The sequence below is a fragment of the Halichoeres trimaculatus genome, unplaced genomic scaffold (assembly GCF_033239565.1).
Source record: "Halichoeres trimaculatus isolate MK-OKI-2021-1 unplaced genomic scaffold, fHalTri1.1 fHalTri1_scaffold_3, whole genome shotgun sequence".
NCBI classification, from domain to species: domain Eukaryota; kingdom Metazoa; phylum Chordata; class Actinopteri; order Labriformes; family Labridae; genus Halichoeres; species Halichoeres trimaculatus.
Window position 1 is genome coordinate 40,290,130 of NW_027437181.1, and position 25,355 is coordinate 40,315,484.

The window sequence follows — 25,355 nt, forward strand, 5'->3', positions numbered from 1 at the left end:
TGTCCTGAACCACTGTTTATTTCATTGATGAAGACTATGACGAAGAATATACATCAACGAACCTACTGTGGGTGAGAGCAGTGTGCTCTTTGGATGAGAGCTCAGCATGGATATGAGGAAAGGATGTAAGATGACAGAGACACAGCGAGACAACCTCTGCTGCCTCTGTGGCCTCCTTTATGGCCCTTTGCTTACTAGCCCCCCTGATGCCCAACATGCTGTAGACCCTGCAGAAGGATTGGCCTGCGAGTTGAGCTAGCACTCCTCCACCAGAGCCTGGTACTTAGCCCTCTTTCTGTCACTGGCGTCCTCGATGCAGTCCTCCCAAGGGACCGTGAGTTCCAGGAGCACAACCTGCTTGGAGGTGGCTGAGGTCAGCACCACATCTGGCCTCAGCGAGGTTGCGGCCACATCCTCTGGGAACTTCAAATGTTTCCCCAGGTCAACCTTCAGTTTCCAGTCTTGTGCCATTGCTAGCAGGCCAGAGAAGGAGGACCTGGCAGTTGCTGGTAGCTCTTCCCCAGCTCTGATGAAGGAGATGGTCTTCTTTTCTAGGCGGAGGCGCTTGCAGTGGGCAATTCCACAGCAGATGGTGTTTGCTATGGCCTTCGAGACCTGGTCATGGCGCCATCGGTAGCGCCCCTCACTCAGGCCTCTCGGATAGCAGCTCAAGATGTGCTCAAGGGTCCCTCTCTTCTGGCACAGCGAGCAATCTGGAGACTCCACCTTTCCCCAGCAGAGCAGGTCAGATGGGCTTGGCAGTATGTCATAGATGGCCTGGATCAGAAATTTAAGGCTCTGGGGCTCGGCTCTCCACAGCTCAGTTAAAGTGACCCTGTGCTCTGCTTCCTGCTCCCACCATGTCCAGGCTCCCTGCTGCCGCATTCCAGCGATTGTGCTGGTTGCTCTTCTTCCACAGATGCTCGCAATCTCTTCCTGGAGCAGCGCTCTCCTGTCCTTCCACTCAGCCTTGTCGTAGCGAGGTGTTGTAATACTACCCATGCACTGGGGTAGACCCAGCCACTTCCACAGGAACCTGCTGACTCTCATCTCAAAGCCCTCATCTGTGGAGATTGGGACCTCGTACACCATAAGTGGCCAGAGAATTCTTAGGAGAATGCCATATTGGTACACCCAGGCCTTACACTTGCCTGGTAGACCTGACTTATCCACCGTGCCAAGCCAAGCCTCCAGCTCCTGGTTAGTCGACTGGATGGCTGCCTTGTCCTTCAAGCTGCCATCAAACCCCTTCCCCAGGCTCTTCACTGGTTTGTCGGTGATGGATGGTATCTGGACACTACCAAGTGTGAAGTGGAACTTGTTGGTAACCTTTCCTTTCTTCAGCACAAGGGATCCGGATTTTTCAAGGTCATGCAGGCCCAGGTGATAAGTTCCTCCAGACCCTTCAGGATCCACCTGCCCCCTAGGATGTTTGGTGTCGCCACAGTGAAGTCGTCCATGAAGGCCCTAATGGGTGGCTGCCTGATGCCGGACTTGGTCAGGGGCCCTCTGCAATGAACCTCAGCAGACTTCGCCAGCATGTTCATGGCAAGTGCGAAGAGGATCACTGAAATGGTGCACCCAGTGATAATTCCCTTCTCCAGCTCAGGCCAGTCAGATGTTGTGGGCCCTGCTGAGACCCTCAGACTGAACCTGTTGTAATAGTCCAGAATGGGATCTCTAAACTTGGTGGGGACATGGTGTCGGCGTAATGCCTCTTCGACCAGCTTGTGAGGTATGGACCCATATGCATTTGCGAAGTCCAGCCACAGCACGACTAGGTTGCCCTTGTTCTCTCTGGCTTCCCTAATCAGCTGGGTGACAATTCCATTATGCTCCAGACACCCTGGCGTCTTTGGGATCCTTCCTTTCTGGACTGAGGTGTCCATGTAGGAGTTCTTCAGGAGATAGTCTGTCAGACACCTGGCAACAATGCTGAAGAATAGTTTGCCTTCAACACTGAGCAGGTAGATGATTCTGAACTGGTCGATGTTTTTTGACTCTTCCTCCTTTGGGATCCATACACCTTCAGCGAAACGCCACTGTTCAGCAACCTTTCCCCTCTTCCAGATCACCTTAAGATGCTCCAGAGTCTGTGGAGTAACTTTGGGCAGTTCATGCAAACCTTATAAGGTACCCCACTCGGTCCTGGGACTGAGCTTGATCTTGACCACCTCCTGGATCTCTTTCCAGCTTGGCTCCCTTCCATCCAAGTCCAGTGTTGGTGCAGGTGGATCAGTCAGAGAGTGGCAGTCGCCCAGCTCTTGCTCCTTCAAAGTAGTCAATCTCTGCTTTGGAGCAGGTAAGCTGGCCACTATGCTTCTGCCCCAGCAGCTGTTTTGTAAACCCAGAAGGGTTCGCTCGAAAGGCAGTGCGTTTCCTGGCTCTTTCCTTCCTCCTTCTCTGATTCCACTCAGCCCTCCTCAGGGTCATGAGCTTCTTGCGCAGTGTGTTTCACAACTCTGACAGAGGTCCCCTCTCCTCCTCTCTTGCCCCATAACACCGCCGCATCAGGACCTTCAACTCCTGCCTGAGCTGTTGGATTTTGTTTGCCCTGTTGCTTTTTGCGTAAGGAGATTTCGTCGCTTTCTTCTCCTTTAGGCCAAATCTCTCAGCTGCTAGGCCAATGATGATGGTGGTCATGGTTTGGAAACTTCGATCGACTTCCCCCTTAGCTGTTGCCTCCAGGATGGAAGTCATCATCAAACTGGTGCCATTCCTGCTCCTTGTTAGCTTGGGGCTATTTAACCCGACAATATTCTGCTGGTCTGTGTGAGTTTGGGGCTCGTGTCACCTGGAGATTCTGGGCACCATGGTTTGGCTCCAGGCCTAGCTCCTCCTTCGTCTCACCAGGGAGGTTCCCTGCATGCTATGACACCTGCACTGTCTGCACACATCCCATCTTGGTCTGGTGGATCTTCAGGCCATGCAGGTTTTGCCACAAAAGCATTCTGTGCTTGTCGTTGTGTTTCCAAGTCGTCGTTCTTTGGTCCGTCCAAATGCCGTGGTGAACACAGGGCTGTGAGGAGGCAGGATGACTGCCTTCTCAAAGAAAGATGAGAATGAATCTATCTATAATCTATCTGAATCTATAAATCTAAGTATCTATAAATGTTAGCTAACAGGCCCAGGGATCCCTCCCTTTTCTGCTAAGCCTGGTTTATGCTGGAGGCTTCTGGGAGGCCTCCCTGAGTGACATCATTACAGCAGCTTCGCCCCCTCACCTGGTCCTTTCAAGCCAAAATGTGCACATCGGACATTATCTAGCTTCTACACGGAGACGTGCTGATGAACAGGAGCTCCAAGTGTCAGAAATACAAACAAAAGGCATTTCTCTTATTCATCACCCAGTGGTCACCATGGTAACCATGTGATGAACACTTGCTGGTGTGAAATTGTAGCCACCAATATCTTTCGACCTACCAAAGGACTGCTGTGTTTCTAGCTCCACCTACTGGAGTCGGATAAGTATGTCTGGCAGCCCAACAGAGCTGAGAAACGAAAAAAATGAGATGGTACAGGCAGGTAATTTGTGAACCTGACCTGGTTTTAGTCAAAAGCAACGCCACAAAATGAGTGCTGTACTGAGATGAACCGAACTGAATCGGTTGGTGGAAACAGGACTTAAACTGCTCTGCTCGAAAAAGATGGGTGAGTGATGCCAGCGTGATGACTTTCAGACCCTCTTGCAACTTTTTTTTTTTTTTTTAAAGAAAGCAACAAGCAACAAATTTAATGACTTTTCTGGAGTTTGGAGACTGAGGTGAAAGTCTGCTTTGATCTTACTCTCCCCAATGAGCAGCGGGTGCTGTTGAGGCAGACTGCCTCAACATGACTTTATGTGACATCACTGATTAAAAAATCTGGAAACAGTGGATTATTTAGATAATCCACTTATTATTATTATTTACATATGCTGATGGATATGCTGATGGAGCAGAGATGGACCAGAGGGGGAGATGGTGTGATTTGTAGTCTCTAGAAGTCAAGAGGAGCAGTGTACTCCCTACAGTGCCCTCCTGTGGAGTTCAGAGTGACTGCAGGTCTTCACTCAAGTCCCATTTGGCAGCAGGATTGAGCAGCTTTAGTGCCTTCTGAAGCTGCTCAGATGAGCCAAAACCACAAGGCGTGAGTGAAGGGTTAATCCCCCTCAATCTCTGCCGAGCACGCGTTGACACTGTCAGAGTGAAATATTTACCATCTGCTGAGAGCTGGTTGTGTTTCTGCTCAGGGGGTATGAGTGTTGTCAGTCCCCACACTGACAGGCTGTGCCATCACGTCTGATCGAGTGCTCTGTGACATTTCATTTTTATTTTGACTCCAATAAGATGCTGAACCTTAGAGAAACTCAGTGGAAAACATAAACTTAAGGAAGCGCACAGACGAAGCGCTCTGTCCCTAATGTCTGCACTGTAATAAAGTGAAAAAAATTGAGTGATCAGAGTACTGTCTGTTTATACTGTCCAATAAATTAATATTGTGTAATCTCATGAATTTAAGAAGTAACAGAGTTGACATTTTGTTGCCAGCAGTCCTTTGTGGCTTTTACTTTCGGCAACATTGTTGTTTTTGTCCTGGATGGTGTGTTTGAGTTCTCTGTATTTTTGAGGAACAACTGTCTGCTCCTCCAGGGTGAAGTACGTTGCTCTGCAGGGTTTCTCCTTGTCTGTGATTGGTCAGATGCTGCAAACTCCACCCCTTTTATGTCAGCGCGCTCTGATCCAGAGTGACAAATCCTGGGTTCACGTACCAAGTTGATATCCAGCTTTGCATTATCGTTTATCAGGACTGCAAGTCAATCAACCTAACACTCGTTTAGGAAAAAGCTTCTATCTGTTCGGCTTTTTGTTTCACTTTGGTTGTGTTTTTCTTCCTTGGTGCTACGTCCACTATTGTAGCCTCTCAGGATAGCTTCTTCCACTTGCTATCATAAACACACAAAGTCACTTGATTGATGTAACTACGTCCACTCTCTGCCCAGAAATGTCCTAACAAAACCGAAACATCAACATACAGGCAGAGGTGAGGGTCCGAGGCAGACACAGACACTGAGATTCTTGTAAAGAGGCCAAGAGGAGGTTATTAAGTAGGATTATTCCTGTAAAAGTTGCCGTATTATATTTAAGATCACCTCAATACCCTACCTTTAAGTTGTTTGTTGACTACACTGTGAGGAGAAGCTTGTTTTTCTAAATGAGGGTATTTTTAACAGCTAGAGCAAGTGAAAGTCACTTGTATTTATCAGATAATTGGTCCTCCTCACTCGAGTCACAGAGTCAGGGAAGATAAAGACAGGTACAGTCAAGTTAAACCCCACCTGAAGATGCCCATGCTGATTGGTTAACAGGGCATGATCAGTTCACTTGAGCTGATGTTTTCAGCCCTCAGTAGCATGATGATGATGATGACATGGATTTTCCCAGTTTGTGTTTACATGTAATTTCATGTTCCTGGTTTGATCTTCTTATGTCTTTTAACATTAACTTTACGTTGGATTCACTCGTGCATATGATCTTATTTGCAATATTGATAAAAATAGTAATTACACAACATAAGACGTCTGAGTCAGTAAGACTCCAAACTAACCACTGAATCATATTTTTCCACTTATTAATTTAAAAGTAATTCACCTTAAAACAATGAGCAGATGTTTGTTGATGAAGACAGTTCAGGCTATCATGACGGCTTCTTGTTTTAGCATGAGGTAGCTTCCAAACTTAGGACACTGATGTACAGCCTAGAAATAATAAAAAGACAAATTGGTTTAATTTCAAAGCCCAGTCTTTGTTTGTAGCCATGCAGACAAAAAAGAACCTAAAAAACTCATGATGACAAACATCAAAGATCCCTAAAGTAGCAACAAGGAGCTGACATCATCAAACATCAGACAAAAACAGCTTTTAGAGTTACTGGATAATTCCCTTTACAGTATGTGTGTGTGTGTGTGTGTGTGTGTGTGTGTGTGTGTGTGTGTGTGTGTGTGTGTGTGTGTGTGTGTGTGTGTGTGTGGCCTGTTTCTGTGTGGTGCTCTGGTGTTCCTGTCAGGCTGACTGGGTGTGGGCTGCCCTCACTTGGAGCAGTGACTGTCCAGGATTCAGCAGCTCTGTGGAAAGCCCTTCATGTTGTAACAGCTAATTAGCTCAGCATAAATGTCCGAGCTGCTCGCGGGCTGCACGGGGCTGTGAGGGCAGGGGCCTGAGGCTTAATGGCTCTTTTGAGGCTGTCTGGCTGAATGTGCTGCCAGCTTTGTGAGCCAGCACATCACTGTTTGATCAGCCAGCTAGCCCCTAACACTGGGTCAACAGCCCGTACTGATAACGCAGCGCTGTGTATCACAGCTCTTTGTGTGGGAGCTTAGGTCTCAGAAGTGCTGGCTTCAACGGATCTTTGATGCTGCAGAAAATCTCGGGCATGCTCTGACCTCACTGTCCAGCTTTGTTTTATTCATGTGGGATTTATACGGCTGGTACTAGCATTCAGTGTCATGTAAAGAGAATCTGAGCCGCTAATGAGGAGGCCCAAACGTCGCAGGTCAGATTAAAGCTGCCAACTCTGACCAGCCAATGCTGTTGTTATGTTTCTGCTGTAGAGAAAAAAGACAAGGCTCTTTCTTCTGAACATACATGACACCAAGAAATTATTTCTGATATTATTGCTGCTTCCTTTGACATTCATTGTTTTTAAAGGAAGGGTCTGCAGGAATTGCCAGTAGTTGTTAGTAAACAGTGCCAGTGGCGGCACACCCACATCCTCCACCTGTATTGTGTGAACACACTCACTAATCCAGCAACCACATGTAGCATCTGGTTTCTAGACTCCAGAACCGTGCACCTGACCTGGCATGTTAGCACAAGCTAACCACAGGTATTGGACTCATACCTGGTTAGCAGACAGCTAACTTCTTTGTACCATGCTGCTCTCTAACTGCAGAAAAGGAAGTAGAAGTTGAGCCAAGCTTCACCCTCGTTTAGGGAAAAGCTTTTTTTTTCTGTTTGGTGTTTCATATCTCTTTGGTTGTGTTTTTCTTCCTCCATGCTACATCAGCTATCATAGCTGCTCAGGATAGCTTCATCTACTCGCTATCATCTACAAACAAAGTCATCTCGCTCTAGACTGGCTGAGATAACTGTGTTCACTCTCCACCCAGAAACATCCTGACACAACCAAAACATCAACATACAGGCAGAGGAGGGGGTTGAGGCAGACACAGACACTGACATATGATTGAGCAGGATTATTCCTGTAAAAGTTGAAATTTTACTTTTAGGGAAATCCTGCTGCCCTGCTATTAAAGGGGCTGTGAGGAGTTTCTAAGTGCTCTATAAAAAAGTCTCCCTTCTGGATATCTGCCCAATCCTATCAGCGCCATTATAGATAATATCGAAATATTACTTTGTAGCTTCTTCGTAGCTTCCCAATTGGGTTTAGAAAGACCAGATTTATTGATGGCATGTCCAGGTCTCTATGACAACACCATGCCGGCTGATGGAGTTATTATGAAAATTAGATTATCACCAATACAGGTTATTTTGAAATGCTACTTTGTAGCTTTTTGTAGCTTTTTTGTAGCTTCCCAATCAGGTCGAGCAATACTGACTTGATTTACAGCACGTCCAAGTTTCTATGACAACACCACACAGGCTGACCAAGTCTAGTAGAGAGTAGAGAGATCTGTGTTTTTCTCTGCTGAAAACCATTTCTGTGATTAATTTTGTAGTGATGGTGGACACTGGAGCCTAACTGTCAGACAGAAAAAGGACAGAAGAGCAGAAGAAAGAGAAACAGGAGAGAGATAGAGCACAAGCTAAAGGTTAACATAGGAGCTAACCTGTTTGTGATAATGTTGACTCCAACCCACAGTCAGCAGTTATTCTGCAGTGGTCTGTTCAAACTTGAGAGTCTATCAATAAAATGAAGAGTGAGGTTACATTAGCTCTGATTGGTAGATGACTGCCAGGACAGAACCAGGATTCACTAACGTTACATGTTACAGACATGTCTCAGAGCACCATGCTGACAGCTGAGCTACATTAGGATAGCCACTACTACTGTACAAACTGACAGTTTGCTCATTGTCATGTTTCAGACAACAGCGCTACATAACTGCACTGATAAATAGCTCACCTTGTCACGTTGTGTCTGGTAAAAAGTTGACATGAACAAAGAAAATTTGTTATTGAGTAATTACCTGAACAGTATTTTTGAGTTCATGAAATTGTAGAACCACAAAAAGATTACTTTTATTTGATAACATATATTGGTCATGTTGCTCAACTCATCATTTTTTTGTTATTTGCTAATTTCTTTCTACATATGGGGCATGTATATCAAGCTGGCAGTTAAATGAATCCCTCCACACAGAATTAAAATCTGTATTTTCTGGAGGATCTCAAGCTACAGGGAGGCACTGCAGCGGAGCCAAAGAGCTGCAGGCTGCAGACCTCTACCTTAAGCTCTCTGTCCTCTCGCTGTGTTGCAGGTATTGCTTACCTGGGAGGAGCCTGCAGCGCAAAGAGGAAGTGTGTGTTGGCGGAGGACAACGGACTCAATCTGGCCTTCACCATTGCTCATGAGCTGGGACACAAGTAGGTTTGGCTTCATGCTTTATGGTGTGATCAGATGGAGAGTCAGCGTTCACAGAGCTGCTGGCGAGATCCATCAACAACAAAAACAGTTTGAGCTCTGGAAAGCGCTCTCTTGTCTTCCTGAGGTTTATTTCATTCTTAAAACTCTGTGCAATATCTTAGACTCTATATCCTAGGCTTAGGAGAAAAAAAAACAAGCTATTATTTTCCATTTCCAGTGTTTTCTCAGGAATAACTCCTCCACAGGGGAGGAGCGAATTAGCTTTACTCCTGATCTGTTATTTCTTTTGATAACCTGTGGTGGTACCAGGTTGACACCAATCAAATGAGCTTTCCTCGAAGTCTATAGAATGAAGGTTTATCAGATGCTCAGAAAGCAGGTGAACATGAAACGCCTGATGATGATCACAGGACTGATGTGGTATCAGCTGTAGTTTTAATGATGACAGTATATCAGGGTATGAAGTACGGTTCAGCCAGTTATCTTTGGTCAAATGATGAAACACGATGAGTTGATGTGGTCCACACAGTAACGTTGGTATAAAGAAGTTAACTAAGAAGAAAACTATCCCCTCTTTGTGTCTGAAAATACTGAAAGTGACTTCATTCTTTTTTATTGGAAAGGACCCCAAACTCACTGTGCCCGGAGCAGATTTAAGCAGGCATGACGCTGCTGTGTGGCACACGTGGCCCCTGAGGACCTCAGACACTCCTCTGCCTCGCTCTGACACTCTCAGTCTCCTTCAGCATTTTTGTTACTTTTATCATTTTTGTAAGACCTACAAGTTTTTTTCTACTTATTATTTATTTATAGTTTTGTCTGTTTCCTTTAATTTGTTCCTTTGCTGGACTGAAATCAGAAGAAACTCAGAGTTTGTTTGAATTCATCTGGAGATACATGATATGCTGTGTGGAAAAGATTTCTGTGAGGGGGGCAGTTAAAGATGCTCCTTCACTGACATGTGGCTGGAGGTTTTTCCTTCTGTCTAAATTCTTGCTTGTGTTGTACATCTCTTTGGACAAAAGGTTAAAAACTCCGTCGCTAGCCATTCCAGATGGGCTGTGGTCAAACTTGAAAAAATTAATACTCCTGGTAGAAATGTTTCTCACGTCTGATTGTTGTGGTGATTTGAAGATATCATTTGGCTGTTTTGTATTCAAGTCCTCTCAAAAGTTTTATTTTCATTAGTTATAAGAGGTTAAATATGAGGCTTTACGTAATGTTCAACGATGATTGACAGCTGCCGTTCTCGTTTAGTTTTTTCGTAGATTGTAAAATATGTCAGAAGGTAGAGTCAAGAAGTGATTAGACTCTCGAAAGAAAAAAATATATATATTTTTGTCACCAAGCTCCACTCAGATTCTATTAGAATCCCTCATCGTCTCTCTGCAAACTGCTTCAATGGCTGCACCTGTGACGGAGGAATTTTGGCTTCAAAACTGTAAAATGATAAATGGTGGAGCCAAGCTGTCTGCTCTATGTACAGTCTTTGTAAATTGCACACACAAACAAAAAAAATTGCATGTATGATTAGTAGGGGTGTAACGGTACATGTATCCGTGCCAAACTGCTCCATAAGGCCATTTGGTTCGGTACAGTGCTGTAATCGAACGAGTACAGTAAGTTTACGTTAGACACTGCACATGGTTAATATTCATGTGAGTACTCGTCTATGATTGGCTGAGCAGGGAAGGTGTTTTAATATTTATGAGGAAAGTGGTCTGTGATTCGTGCTTTGGGATCATGTGCATATCATGTGGACGTGACGTCTCATGGTGAGCAAATCAGAGGATGAATATCAAAGAGCTTCCGTAGCCACAGGAGCTTGTGTCTGAATTGTGCATCATGGCTGCTGCTAACGACCAACCAGAGCTAGCTGAGCCTCCCCCCTCGCTGTATAATGGAAAGTTTTTGGTTTAATAAACATGCTAAACAAGCAAATGGTTTTGCGTTGTTCCATACTGTACCGAAAATGTACCGAACGGTGACCCTAAAACCAAGGTACGTACCGAACCGTGATTTTTGTGTACAGTTACACCCCCAGTGATTAGTGATCCACTAAAACTAGCAAACTTGATAACAGGAGCAAAGCGCCCTCTTTAACTGAGGATTTAGGGCGTGCTAGCTGCATTTGGAGTGCATAGCGGCGGTAAAGGAAAATGAAGTTTGAAGCTATGGAGGTGGAGGTTTCAGATGGGTCACAGGCTGCTGCACAGGTCCTTCAACTGAGCCCCAGAGGGGGATGGGGGGGTGGAGAGACTAGATGAACGTTCATTACGCACGGTGGAGACGAACCCCCCTTCCACCACACACACACACACACACACACACACACACACACACACACACACACACACACACACACACACACACACACACACACACACACACACACACACACACACACACATACACTCACATTTGGGAATTCAAAGAGTAGATTCATATTCTTAATGTTTAATGATGCAGGGTGATCATTTCTTTTACTCACTGTGTTAATGTTCTGCTCTGAGACACTTTGTTTTAAAGCATTCACACAAAGCCCCACACACAGCTCAGGCTTCATTTACCTGATTTTCAAGTGTGTTTGTGTGTGTGTGTGTGTGTGTGTGTGTGTGTGTGTGTGTGTGTGTGTGTGTGTGTGTGTGTTTCAAGCAGCTCCGACTCTGCACGGCCCCACAGCACTCTGCTCCAGCTCTGAGGCCAGGAAAGGTACCAGGCTGGCACGCTCTAATTCTGATGCTGCCAGTGTGTGCACGTTATGGAATCAGTGTCACAAAAGCTCACACACACACTCACACACACACACACACACACACACATATGCTAAAAGGAATGATTGTGTTGAGTGTGTTTTAACAAGCTGAAGTGGTCTTATAAAGGTTTTGCTCAGCCTGGCGTGGTGTTTCGCTGCCACAGAGCAGCAGATTGCGAACACTGTGATCCACATGAACACACACCTTTACAGGCTGTATTTATACACACACATAATTTTATCAAAGTACATTAACCAGTGCACAGCCCATTTGGGATTTCAAGCCCTCCAGGGTACAGCTTGAGGGGAAGGTGGAGGTGTTAGCCTGGGCTGTCTGACTGGTGTTCAGTGGCTGACATGAATACAAAAACCTCAAACTGCTCAGAAGCTGATTACTCTCCACCTCAGCGATGAAGTGGTTAAGACGTTGTGTGAAAGACAGAACAACGTTGAACAGTGTTTCTGAACAGGCAGACCCAGATATTAAACACACCTCCAGCCACGTTAGTGAAGCCTAGACAGATAGCTAGCTGGCAATGCATCCAGTGGCAGGTTACAAGCTTCAGGGTCCTCCTATCGTCACTTCTGCCCAAGCACGCTTCAACCCTAGAGTCAAGTTGGTTTGGCTAGCATGCCCATAAGTGTGTAAGTGTGTAAGTGTGCCATGCTTAGGCACGAGCTTTTAGCGTGGTACACTTCACTTCCACACTCTTTTTGTTTGTTCTAATGCTGTTTACTTGTTTTTACGTAAACTAAACACCCCAACTAGCCCCAGAGTGCTCTCTCATCCTGATGGAGATGGTGAGTGAGCTGAAACTTAGCTCGTAGGTGGAAGTGAACGTTACAGACTGGACTCTTTATGTGGCCTTACTTCAGCTGAGCTGAGCTCGGACAGTGTCAGGTCAGGCTTCAAGGATCAGGCTTCTGGGATCAGCCGGCTGGTCTCAGAGGAACTCCCATCATCTGCTGAGGAAACACAGATGGGAGGTGGAAATATAAAAAGGTGAACACCAACATGTGCCTGTCCCTCCGTCTGCTCTGAACCAGGGGAAGAGAGTCTGCACTGGAGCTGTTCCTCTCTGAGTCTGTGCCTGCAGCTCGGAGCAGGTTGATGTTTTTAATTTGCAAATGTGGGTCATGGCTTTAGATGGAAACACACACACACACACACACACACACACACACACACACACACACACACACACACACACACACACACACACACACACACACACACACACACACACATACACACACACACACACACACACACACACACACACATAAAGAGTCAGTCTGTGTCTAAATGAATTCTCTTATTTCAACCAACACTCGCGTCCAGTTGCTCTATACTTTTATCCGACTCCAACACATGCATTGTGTATACACAGATGCATTTTGGGTAGACAGTTTGAGGGTTGTTACTGTGAGACGTGTGAGTGCTTCTCTAACCTCAGCAGACCCAGAGGATGCTGGCTGAGGTTGTTGACGCTGCGTAGTGTGAGGAAAAGCTCTGTTCACACATACATGTGAAGAGAAAGATACAGGCAAAGTCCTCTGAACTCTGGGTGTCCAGAAACATTCAGGTCAAACATGAAGTGTCAGGCCAGAGCTTCACATTCACTCAAAAGAGAAACTTAATATCACCAACTATAGTTTTCTTCTGTCTAAGATTGAAGTTACCTTTACCAACGTAGGGATATCCTGGTTAGCGTTTTTTGCCTTGATCCTGATCTTAAATATTGAGTATTGAGTTTCAGCCAATTCCGAGTCCCAATCCCATTTTTGGTTTCGGAGAAAAGCTTCGCTGAAGAAGAAAGTGAAGCTGCACGCTTTTTTTGTTTTTAAGGGGACATATCATGCTGATCCCTGATTTAATACTTACATGTAATATAATAAATTTGAAAACAGGACCTTACACCCCCTGAATTTTCAAAAAATGAGATATTGTATTTTTTCTGATATCCTAGAACGAGATTTGATGCCTCTGAAAATAGGTCATTGTCAGTTGGCCATGAGATTTCGACTGTCGTGACGACACAAGGATCCTTTCTTTTTATTGGAGTAATCTGATAAAGCAGCTCCTCCTCTGTGATGTCAGTTAGTCACACAACCTCCACCGAGGGATACACCCACCAAGAGCTGAGTATAAACGTATAAACTCTACATGTTACAGTACTGGTTTGACTCACCACACTGAAGCGTCCTGAGATGATCTGTGTCCAGATGGATTTTCTTCCTCCTGAGCTGCAGAACCGTCCAGGTCTGACTCGGGGTCCAATACAAAAGGACGTATCCTACACTCTGCCATTGTATTAGTGCTATCAATGCCTTACGGTGAAGTTTTGGCAAACAGCAAACTCGCTCGGTCTGCTCCATTCAATATGGCAATTTTGTAAATACTGCCATGCTGCAAAAACCGCCTCCTGGCTGTACCCCCTCCACCCCTCTGATAGAACTGACCAATCAGAGCACAAAGGGCTGTAACGTTGGGAGGTTACTGGAGGTCATTCTCCAAACGGAGCGTTTCAATGAGATCTTCAGAATGGCCTAAAATGAGGATATTGAGAACACTATTGTGGGGCAATGAAGGAACTAAATGACTTGTACTGAGGGCAGAAATGCTTTACAGGCATCCTAGTCTGGCATCGTGAAAAGGAGAAACAAGCATGATATGCCCCTTTTAAGTGTTTACGCTCAAAAGACGCTGCGAGACTGGGAACGTAGATATTAGAGACCAACACAACTACTATGTTTTTCTCCTTTCATGGAAATGTTTATTCATAATTAAAGTTATCACATCATGTTTAAATCACCCTGGATGTTTGACTGTGATGTGTAGCTCCAGTGAAGCTATACAAAACATAAAAAATGCCAGAATCAGCCTCAACCCAGTACTCAGGATCTGGACCAGGACATCCCTACTTATGCAGCTTGATTGTGAGTTGATTTTTGAAAGAGAGGGGTGGGTCTGGTTTGCGGGTGTCTGGAGGGAGGGAGCAGCTGTGGAAAAGGCTCTGTCACCACTGGTGCGGTGCTTGGTCCTGGTGATGGGGGACAGGAAGTTGGCGTCTGAAGATCTCAGATGGCGGATCAGGGGGTGACGTTGGAGAGTGGAGCAGGTTTGAAAAGTGTAGGGCAGCAAGGTTACTGAGAGCTTTGTGGTTGATGAGCAGGATCTTGAAGAAACACTAGAAACGGTAACACTTCTGTCTGACTCAGCGTCTTTGTCCCTGTGTCTTCTCTTCAGCGTGGGGATGAGCCACGATGACGACCACGCCACCTGCACCGGTCACTCCCACATCATGTCCGGAGAGTGGGTGAAAGGAAGAAACCCCAGCGACCTGTCCTGGTCCTCCTGCAGTCGAGATGACCTGGAGAACTTCCTTAGGTGAGGCTCAGCTTGGTGAGCAGAAATGTGTCAGTCAGCTCTTTGCTGTGTGTCTGTGTGTGTGTCTGCATGTGTCCATTAGGGCTGGACAATTAATTGGATTTTAATCGTGTTTTCAATTTTGCCATCTGACAATCATAAAAACAATATAGTCGAAGAAAAACAATTAATATGCCACACAGTGTAGATGTATGCAAGTTCCTGTGCTTCATAGCTCTTCTGTGTTCCATGTGCAGCCACAGCGAGTGTGTGTGACTTATGTGTATCAATAATACTGTATGTGTCACTTGCTGGTTCTTTAAAGTTGTGTTTAAATCAGTACTGAAGTTTTTGAATAAATGAATAATTGTGTATATTAATTGTGATTTCAATATCACTTAAGATAATCGAGATTCTTATTTTTACCATAATCGCCCAGCCCCAGTGTCCATGTGTATCTGCATGTGTCCGTGTGGGTCTGCGTGTGTCTGCATGTGTCTGTGTGTGTCCGTGTGTGTCTGTGTTTGTCTCTGTGTGTCTGCCTGTGTCTGCATGCGTCTGTGTGTGTCTGCGTGTGTGTCTGCGTGTGTCCTTGTGTGTCTGCGTGTGTCTGTGTGTGTCTGCGTGTGTCTGTGTGTGTCCGTGTGTGTCTGGGTGTCTGTGTGTGTCTGCGTGAGTCTGTGTTTGTCTGCATGTGTCTGTGTGTGTCCTTGTGTGTCTGTGTGTTTGTCTGTGTTCAAGTTCTTGCATAGAAAAACAGCAGTTTACTCACACCCCCTTCAGTAAGGCAGAGCTCTGTCCATCAGTCTTACCTCACACTTTTTATCTGCAGTTTTACCCAATCAGCAAAACTGAATAGGAAACACACAAAGTTTCACACATTAACCTTATTTTGGAAAATCAGAGTGTGTGCTAAAAGTGTCTGACAAGATTATATTGCAGTGGTGAAGAGAGACAGAAACGTCGTGTGCCAGTCACAAAGCTCAACCCAGTTTGTTGGGATTGACCAATCAGAGGTGAGGTGAGGCTGCTCGCAGCCACACAGTGTCCCGCCCACTAATACAACAGGAAGTATTCAGATTCAACAGTATTGACTATGAATCATTATCCTTTTTTTTTTTTGTTACTTCTTTTTGGGCCTGAGTAAATTTGCTGTAAACTGGTGCTGACAAAGCAAAGCAATAAAAGCAGATTCAACATTCTCTGCTAGCATCTTGTGCATATTTTTGTCTTTCATAATCAGATAAATAAAGGTGAACTAACATCCTGAGACAGAGTAAAAATGTGACACGGAATAAAATTTTTAGTAAAGAGAATAACTTTTCTAAGTGCTACAGTGAGGGGTTTTGACCTTTTTGGGCTTGTTTTTCTACTCCTTGCACCATGGCTAGAGTTGAATTCTCTGCCTCTAAAAGATGAACAGGTAGAAGGAGTTGCTGTAACCAAAAAACTCTGCAGAAAATACAAAGAGAGTAACTGTAGATGAGGGGACCATTGAAACCTCAACAGTGAGTGACCACAGATTCAGGTGTTAGAAGGAAAAGCAAACTGCTGCAAATACAACAGCTCTCTCTGAACACACCCTCACTGAGGTTTCTTTCAAACAGGTCCAAATCCAGTGCCTGCCTCCTGCACACAGACCCCAGGAGCAGGTTCCAGGTCCGGCTCCCACCCAAACTGCCCGGCATGCACTACAGCGTGGACGAACAGTGCCAGATCCTGTTTGGAACCAACGCAACTTTCTGCAATGACATGGAGGTGAGACACACTTCATCAGTGCTGCTGCTGTAAATGTCAGCCATGATTCACTTTGAAAACTCTCCCTCCATAACCTCAGCTCTCCTCAAAGCAGGTGTTAGATCGGTGTTCAGGAGTTTAAAGAGGAGGTGGTCCATTAAAGGACAGAGGGAAACTCGCTGACGTAAGAAAAAACAGCAGCTATGGTTTTTCACTGTGTAAGAGAAGTGTTTGTGTAAACCTTGAGGGTACGCGTGAATTATTTGTTGTTTTAATGTGGTTTCCATTTCCCAAAAACGTGACATATGTTTTAGTTTAAGAGTTTTAGCCATGCTCCATCTGTTAGCATGAAGGAGGTTCCCTGTCTGTCACTGCAGCCAATCAAAAGAGAGAGTGCCCTATGCTTTGGCATCACTTTTGGTGAGCGGTTGTGCTGTCAGAAAGTACAGTCTATAGTTTGAGCCTCAGCCTAAACTAAGACCTGAATGAAATTCATCCATTTGTCACCAATCTGCTTGGTCCTCCGCTTTTTCCAGATGGGCTGAAAGAAGTGGTTTCCAAACTGGGGGGTACAGGGTTAGTAACCGCTCTATAGTCCACAGTATGATCCCACTGTAAACTAAAAGAAGTTCATTTATGAGGACTTCAATGAGTTTGTAAAAGTAAACACTTGAGGAGTGAGGAGATTTACTGATGTTCTTCACACATCACTACACTTCTGTCTCATAGGCCATCTGACCGAAGTGTTGTTGTACTGTAGTTGTGATGGTGACTTGGTCCACTAGGAGGCAGTAATGCACCTAAACCTGAGTGCATACTACAGAATGAGTTAATACTGAATCAGTGGGCACCACAGACTGTGTACAAAGTGGACAGCATGGCTCTGCCTTCTTCTACTGAACAGTTTTGAAGCCTCAACACCGTCTGAGGTGCCATCATCTGCAGCTAGAGCCTAAACAATAGAGAATCTGAGCAGAGCCAGATGAAAAGAAGAGTCTAATTTTTTCTTTTCAAGTCTAATCTCTGTTTGGCTCTCCTTTCCTACATTTTTTACTGTTCCTGAAAAAAATACACAACAAAATAATTGTTACATGTGACACAAAACCCGTTTTTAACCTCTAATAACCAATGACAAGGAAAAAAAAATACTTGACACACTTGAAACACAGCACTGCCCAAAAATATCATATCACCACACCACATATGTGGGATGACTGGAGAGACAGAGTTTTTGACCTGTACTGCAGCCAGCCACCAGGGGGAGCAGTTTTCGTGGGAACCTCACTTGGTGCCGAGCAAGATGATGTCCATTTATGTTTTTTTTACAGTCTGTTGTAGGCACTGCTGGTACAGTACACACACTAACGTCTTTCTTGATTCAAAGGCCTCCCCTAGTGGGAAAGATAAGTTACTGCAATACATTTCATTATTGTTTTATTATTATTTTTGACTGTAAGGCCATTCATTACATATGTAATGTAATTTATCATCAAAGGAGGGCCGACAAAAAAAGACAGGAAGTGCCTGACTTAAATGAGAAAAAAATGACCACCAATCCAGGATATCAAAAGTCTTTAATATCACTGTTTTACATTTATTTTAATGAATACTTTGAACATTGTAAGTTGTATTTCCCTTTTATCTATAGTGTTTAAACTATTGAGGACAACGTTCAAGTATTAAAACAATAAATAATTCAGATTTTTCTTGGGCTTTTCACAAAATAGGTAGATGAGGTCATACTGTACATGCTGCTTGACAGAAGAAAACCAGGCATTCAAAAACTGTAGAAACAAAAATCCATAGATCTGTGTGGGTTTTGATAAATTGTGTTGCAGAGATAAAGGTGAGACAAAAACCCTAAATGTGATAGCATCATCCTTTATGTTTAAAAAAAAAAAGAAACTAACAAAAAGGTTGTTGTGATTGTGACTGTGACGAACAGTGCCATGATCACATGATCTGCAGAGGAAGTGAAAAGGAGCCGTCCTGGACTGTACGCCAGGCCACTCACAACATAATGACTATGTTGTGACACCTCTGGTGAAAAGTTGACCTCCTTATGCGACTGCAGTGTCTTCAGGGCTCATCCTTCTGCTGTGTGTTATAAAAACGTACCCCAATCACGGCCCCCCTGTGATTCTGCTGGAGGTAAAGGTTTTCTGCGCTGGCTGGTGGAGGAAAACAACCATGAGGTGGTAATCCCTGTTTGTTGTAAAAATGCTTGAGATTCCAGCAGCAGGACCTCTGTGACTGGAGCCTGATATTAGGGAGGCTGCTGTTGCTCCAATCCACCTGGTAGTGGCTTAATGCACAACTTCAGCAGAGAAAACACATGTCCTCTGAGCTCAAGCATGTCATTTGATTGTGAAAGACAGCGAGGGAAAATAAAAAAGGTGTGGAGTGTAAGGTTGTTTCCTCTGACCTGGATACTTACTCTGAGTCTTCTGTGATTAACTCCTTCAAGATCTGTTGTCCCACATATTCACAGTTTGTCCCTTCACGGCAAAGAAAACAAACCTTTTCACTCTAGAAGTCTTGCTCTGCCGTGCTCCCTCCTTTAAAGCAGTCCCAACAGGTGCACTCATCCTGTATCTGCTGTGTGCATGCTGTGGCCCTCTAGTGGCTGGAAAAGGGGAACTTCTGAAAAACTTCCCTCTTGTTATGGGTCTTTGAAGGGGACTTTTGTTCCGTTAAACTATTATCCTATTATCTTTTTTATATTTCTGGATCTAAATGACTTGATGATATCTGATGATATCTTTCACTGGCAGCTTTGAAACCTGCTGCAATATAATCATCTGAGGAAAATATTCAAAGTGATTCACCTGAAATTCTTGATTTTTAAACTGTTTTTCTTTGTGTGTGTGTGTGTGTGTGTGTGTGTGTGTGTGTGTGTGTGTGTGTGTGTGTGTGTGTCAGCACTTGATGTGTGCTGGTCTGTGGTGTTTAGTAGAAGGAGACTCATCCTGCAAGACCAAACTGGATCCTCCTCTGGATGGGACAGAGTGTGGAGCCGACAAGGTGCGGCTGTGCTTTCAACATGCAGAGAGGCTGAAGATTCCTGCTGACATAAAGAACGGTTCAAATAAGTGTTTGTTTGTGTGTGTGTGTGGTGTGTGTGTGTGTGTGTGTGTGTGTGTGTGTGTGTGTGTGTGTGTGTGTGTGTCAGTGGTGCAGGACAGGAGAGTGTGTAAGTAAGACTCCCATCCCTCAGCATGTGGATGGGGACTGGAGTCCGTGGAGCCAGTGGAGCATGTGCAGCAGGACCTGTGGTACTGGAGTCCAGTTCAGACAGAGGAAATGTGACAACCCTCCGTATGTCTGCCCATCCATCCGTCTGCCTGTCTCTCCCTGTCTCTCCCTGTCTCTCCTTGTCTCTCTGTCGGATAAAGTGTGTGTGTGTGTGTGTGTGTGACAGGGAAATTTACTGACTGTGTAAATGTACAGAAATGTTTCTGACATTGTTTCAAAATGATAAAAGATGTGTTTAGTCTGTGGGCACACATTTGGCAACTGAAGCGGGGTTTAGCTTTGTTCATTCAGACAAGTTAGCGCTCTTTAAACTCTTTAGTCAGACTGTAGGCATATTAAAATGTCCACTTGTTCTGAGGTCAGTTTGTCAGAATCCATACTCCGCCGTCAACTCAAGTTCTCCTAAGTTCTGACAGGATCAGGACCGGTACAGAACAACCAGTGTTTTGGAGTTTAGGGTGACCGTGCTAACTGGAGACCTGCCGGTCACGAGTTAACAGGGTCACACTTTATGCTGAAACACTAGAGATGATGAAACCGATGACTTTCTGAGTCCAGAACAGATTTCATGTTCACAGTGAAACTATTATCAAAACATAGCTATGATCATTCTCAATCCTGAAAAATCAGTAATTAAGCTGATAGGTTTGGAGCAGTTCTCTGTCTGGACGTAGTTTTCTGATTCCTGTGTGCTGGTCTTTGGTTTGGGAGGGTTTCTGCTTTATGTTTCCATATTTCACAGTCTGTAAATGTCTACTGACAGTATGGTCATAAACATGGAGGGACTTGTGTGTTTAAACCCCACTCTGGTTTACCCTGCCGTACATCTGCTGCCAAATGTTCTCAGAGGAAACAGTGTAGAAACAGCCACGGAGTCAAACAACAACTAACCCTAACCCTAATGTGGAGGAAGTGAGAAGTGTAGGGGCAGAACCTGAGCAGCAGCTCTCCCTGGGTCTCTGCGTGTTCATCCAGAGTGTCACCACTCAAACAGAGCTATAGTGGATCAGTCATGGTGGAGTAGTTACCCATAGCGCCCTCTGCAGGCCTCTGAAGCCATTCACAGTGCTGTTCCTCTGGCCTCAGCTGTGACACACATACACACACACACACACCAGAATACACTGTTTAACGAGCCGTTTTGCCTCTAACAGAGGAGCTGATGGGTTGGTGTGTGTTTATGTGTCTGACTGTGTGTTTTGGCAGAGTGGGACGATAATGGCCCTGTATTTGTTTTACACTCACATGTGTTTGTATTTCTGTGTGTGTGTGTGTGTGTGTGTGTGTGTGTGTGTGTGTGTGTGTGTGTGTGTGTGTGTGTGTGTGTGTGTGTGTGTGTGTGTATTTGTGTGTGTTGTGGGCAGTCCTGGTCCTGGTGGGCGACACTGTCAGAGAGCCAGTGTCGAGCATATGGCCTGTGAGGGTCCCCCATGTCCTAAGGGGGCCCCCAGCTTTAGAGACCTGCAGTGTCTCTCCTACGACCGCCATGCCAGCAAGAAAAAGGGCGGCATGCTGACTGCTGTCATCAACGATGGTGAGGCCACACACACACACACACACACCAAACCCTCTCTGTGACTCTAAAGTGTGTGTTTACATTCTGAGCTGCTCTGAGGAACTTTCAGCTTGCCTTGACTGTGGCGCCCCCTGTGGACAAAGACACTTCATGCAGCTTTACCAAAAATCCATGTCTGCTTTCTGTTAACAGTTCCACCTACAAAGTTTTGATTGTCACATGAATCCATTTGCTTGAATCTGGATGAAGAATAAAAGGAACACAAATAACGCGTTTCACTCGACGTTACACAGCGCTCGGCCATCTGTAGGACCAGTCATGTCATGAGGAAACTTCTCGTTAGTAGGACGATATCTATTTAAATGCAAAAATCCTTTGACTTCCAGCAAGCTTCAATGAAGTCCCTAAGAAGTACAGTGGTGGCCAAAATTATTAGAAAACCTGACAGGTGGAAAGTATCAACCTACTGTTCCTTTTATTTGTCCCCATTCGTTGGTTGTGGACACCAAACTGGTTATGTCTGCAGTGGTGGTTTTACCATCCTACATGGTCGTATTGTTTACACACAAGATCAGCTGTATCAGCCTTTAGCATACTAATGCTAACCTATGCTAGGCCCAACTGGACCTGAGTAGAAGGAGGCAAGGCAGCATGCTGGCACTGCAGTGAGAGCTAAGAAGAAATAACATGGACCTGGCCTTCCATCCACCGTTATGGGGAATGTAAGATCCATCGCCAACAAGATGAACAAGCCAGCTGTGCTAACCCAGCACCAGGGGTAATTCAGGTTGAGTAGCATCATGCTATTCACAGAGACACGGCTAATGGAACTAACACGGGCTACGAACGCCACATGGGGGGATGGGACAAAGCAGAGCAAGACTGAACAGACTAGTGAAGAGGTCCAGCTCAGTCTTGGACTGGTCTCTGAACCCTGTGGACCCTCTGGACCCTGTGGACCCTGTGGACCCTGTGGACCATGTGGATCCTGTGGATCCTCTGGAAGTGGAGGCAGAGAGGAGAATGATGACCAAGCTGTCTCCTCTGAACATGTCTCACTCCTTTCAGAAGTCTTTTTACCTTGATGTTGTGTTAAATATGGAAATGTTTGTTTCTGAATTACTCTATGTTATTATTCTGTTTGATGTACTCCTATTCTTTCTCCTCACATTTCCTGTTTGCTGCTGTAACTAACTGTAAACGTCCCTGTCGTGCCCATTAGCTTTGTTAGAGCCAGGCAGCCAGGTGATGGTGCTTCATGCCTAAAGATGGCAGCCGTGACGTTAAGGTCACCTGACATCCTTAAAACAAGGCATACACTAGACAAAGTTTCAAAGTGAAACAGGAAAACGCAACAATCCAGGATTTAACAGGAAAGAATTCCTAAGAGTGGTCGATAGTAAAACATTTGGGTGTTTGTTTAAAAACAGAGCAAAAACTGCCAATTTAAAGCACTGTTTGTGTGTGTATGTGTGTGTGTGTGTGTGTGTGTGTGTGTGTGTGTGTGTATGTGTGTGTGTGTGTGTGTGTGTGTGTGTGTGTGTGTGTGTGTGTGTGTGTGTGTGAGCAGAGAAGCCGTGTGTGTTGTTCTGCAGCCCCGTGGGTCGAGATGTCTCTGTCCTGGTTGCTGACAGAGTGATGGACGGGACACCGTGTGGACCATACGAGGCTGACCTGTGTGTTAACGGAAGGTGTCAGGTACCTAGAAATGCTGGCACACACACACACACACACACACACACACACACACACACACACACACACACACACACACACACACACACACACACACACACACACACACACACACACACACACACATAGTCACACAGCTGTCCACGAAGAATGCAATCAGCATGTCTCTTGCCTCAGTCACAGCCGCTCCTTTCATTGACAGTCTTCTGAAGGAGCTCAGACCTCCTGAGATTGGGAGTCGGAGGAGTCATGGGGGCTGGGTGATGTCAGAAGTGGAGAGATTATAATCTGGACTCGCTTGCTGCAGCTGGTGGAGTGATGTGGTCTTGCTGATCTGATCAGAGGTGACAGCTCAATCACTGTTCACACCTGGCCGGATCAGACGCCTCCAAATGAGGCACTGATGAGGGACCAAATCTGACTCTCCTGCTTTCTGAAAAATGAACACAGAAGCTAACACACTTTATACCCTTAAAAAACAACAGAACAGTGATAACAAACCAGCATCCAGTTTAAAATACACACACACACAGACAGACAGAGGTGAGGTGTGTGCTCATGGCGGAGCAGCAGAAAGGAGCCAGCAGTTGTAAAGATGGCCGTCCGTGGAGCTTGGTGAGCCGTTCAGGGTCTTTTATTCTCAGGCACTAATGATAGACTACAAGTGTTTGCTTGTATCCTCAAGTCAGGGTCATCTCACTGACACACAGCATTTTACACCTGTCATACGAAGATATACAGTCTGCAGCATGTTATAGGTGGGGGCAGGGTGCATCATGGGAAAAAAATCCTTTTCTCCTGTCTGCAGCTATACAAACATTAGTTTTAAACTCCAGCGCTGACACAAGAAGTTATTATATCCCGCACTGAGCCACAGCTGACATTTATAAATAAATAAGACATTAATTAAATAAACAGCTCTGGATTGTTGTTCAGGTGTTTTAAAGACTTGACAAATAATCCCACAGATGGCGTTTACTTCCTGATTAAATCACCTGCTGAGGGCAAACATCACATTTACTGTGGATGTAAAGCATTAATCTCTACGTAATGTGAATAACACTGAACAGTAGAGCATGTTTTAACAGAGTTCATGCCCCTGACAACAGTTAACAACAATAAGCTCTGTCAGGAATGGACACCTGAGAGGGTGGCGTGTATTCCTCTGGATTAAAACCTCTCACTGTCGCTGTGGGAAACTGGCATTTAGAAAAGGTGAGTATAACATTAAAGTGACCTGGGTGCAGACTGAAAGCAAACAGAGGTTTGATATTTGGATCCCACAAATGACTCAGCTCGTCTTCCTGAAAGACACTCTCACAGCTTTGCCTTTTCTTCTACACAGACAAAGGAGGGAGACCTCAGGCTGTGCCATTTTACATGGCTCATGGAAAGACAGGGAGCACCCAAAACCAACCATTTCACCAACCATTTCGCCACGCTGTTTTATTAAGATGGTTTACCAAGCTGGTTTACCAAGCTGGTTCACCAAGCTGGTTCACCAAGCTGGTTCACCAAGCTGTTTCACCAAGCTGGTTCACAATGCTGGTTCACAAAGCTGGTTCACAAAGCTGGTTCACCAAGCTGGTTCACCAAGCTGTTTCACCAAGCTGTTTCACCAAGCTGGTTCAAATTAATTCTAATCAGTAACACTCCAATACAACGTAACATGCAGATCAGAGTTGTCCTGAGTAAAAAAGGACTGTGTTTATTCAATCACAGCTTTATCTGTTTACAATGGCCCTTAATTCACTCATAAGTAATTTAATAAAAAAGTTCTTTCCCTGCACATGAAAAAGTGCACACGCAAAATCACAGTTTGATGCATTTCATGTTTGTACCAGTCAGTTTTTTTTTCTAACTGATCAATGATCAGCACTAGGGATGGGTACCTTTCACATTCAAAATGATACGGTACCTATACCCGGTACCTGTCAATCTTTACTGGTACTCAACAGTACCAATTTTCGGTACTTTCTGTGTTATAGTGGTAAAAAAAATATCAATTTATTAAAGAATAAAATACACATTTTTTTTCAATTTAACATATTCTTTCTTCAGTATATAACCTCGCAATGCTGTGTTCATTAGGGTGACCATATTTTGATTTCCAAAAAAGAGGACAACGGCACTGGCCTCGAGGCACAAATTCAGACAGGCTTCTTATATTCTTAATATTTTCACTGCCCCGTGGTTACTCCCGTCTGTGGAAACACCACAGTACTGGATTTTTTTGAGTGCTTCATGAGTGACTTCAACAGAATGGGGGGCTATTACACCTAGAGATGGGTACCGAATCAGGTACTTCTTAAGGTACCGACCGAATTCTGTCAAAAGTACAGAGTACCGATTCATGTAAAATCAAAAGGTACCACGTTTGGGTACCTGAACACATCCTTGTGACTGTGAGGAAGTGAAAGAATAGTCGATTTTCCATGATG

General features: G+C 44.9%; 1 protein-coding gene across 1 annotated transcript in view; it reads left to right on the plus strand.

Annotated features, from left to right (window-relative positions):
• The window catches only part of adamts17 (ADAM metallopeptidase with thrombospondin type 1 motif, 17), a 95,388-nt gene that overhangs the window by 39,769 nt on the left and 30,264 nt on the right, over positions 1–25,355 (plus strand). Inside the window, exons 8-14 of the mRNA XM_074665576.1 lie at positions 8,480–8,585; positions 14,592–14,732; positions 16,319–16,469; positions 19,371–19,472; positions 19,621–19,766; positions 21,068–21,237; positions 22,790–22,917. Of these exons, the coding sequence (XP_074521677.1) occupies positions 8,480–8,585; positions 14,592–14,732; positions 16,319–16,469; positions 19,371–19,472; positions 19,621–19,766; positions 21,068–21,237; positions 22,790–22,917 (944 nt within the window). The remainder of the gene's footprint in view (positions 1–8,479; positions 8,586–14,591; positions 14,733–16,318; positions 16,470–19,370; positions 19,473–19,620; positions 19,767–21,067; positions 21,238–22,789; positions 22,918–25,355) is intronic.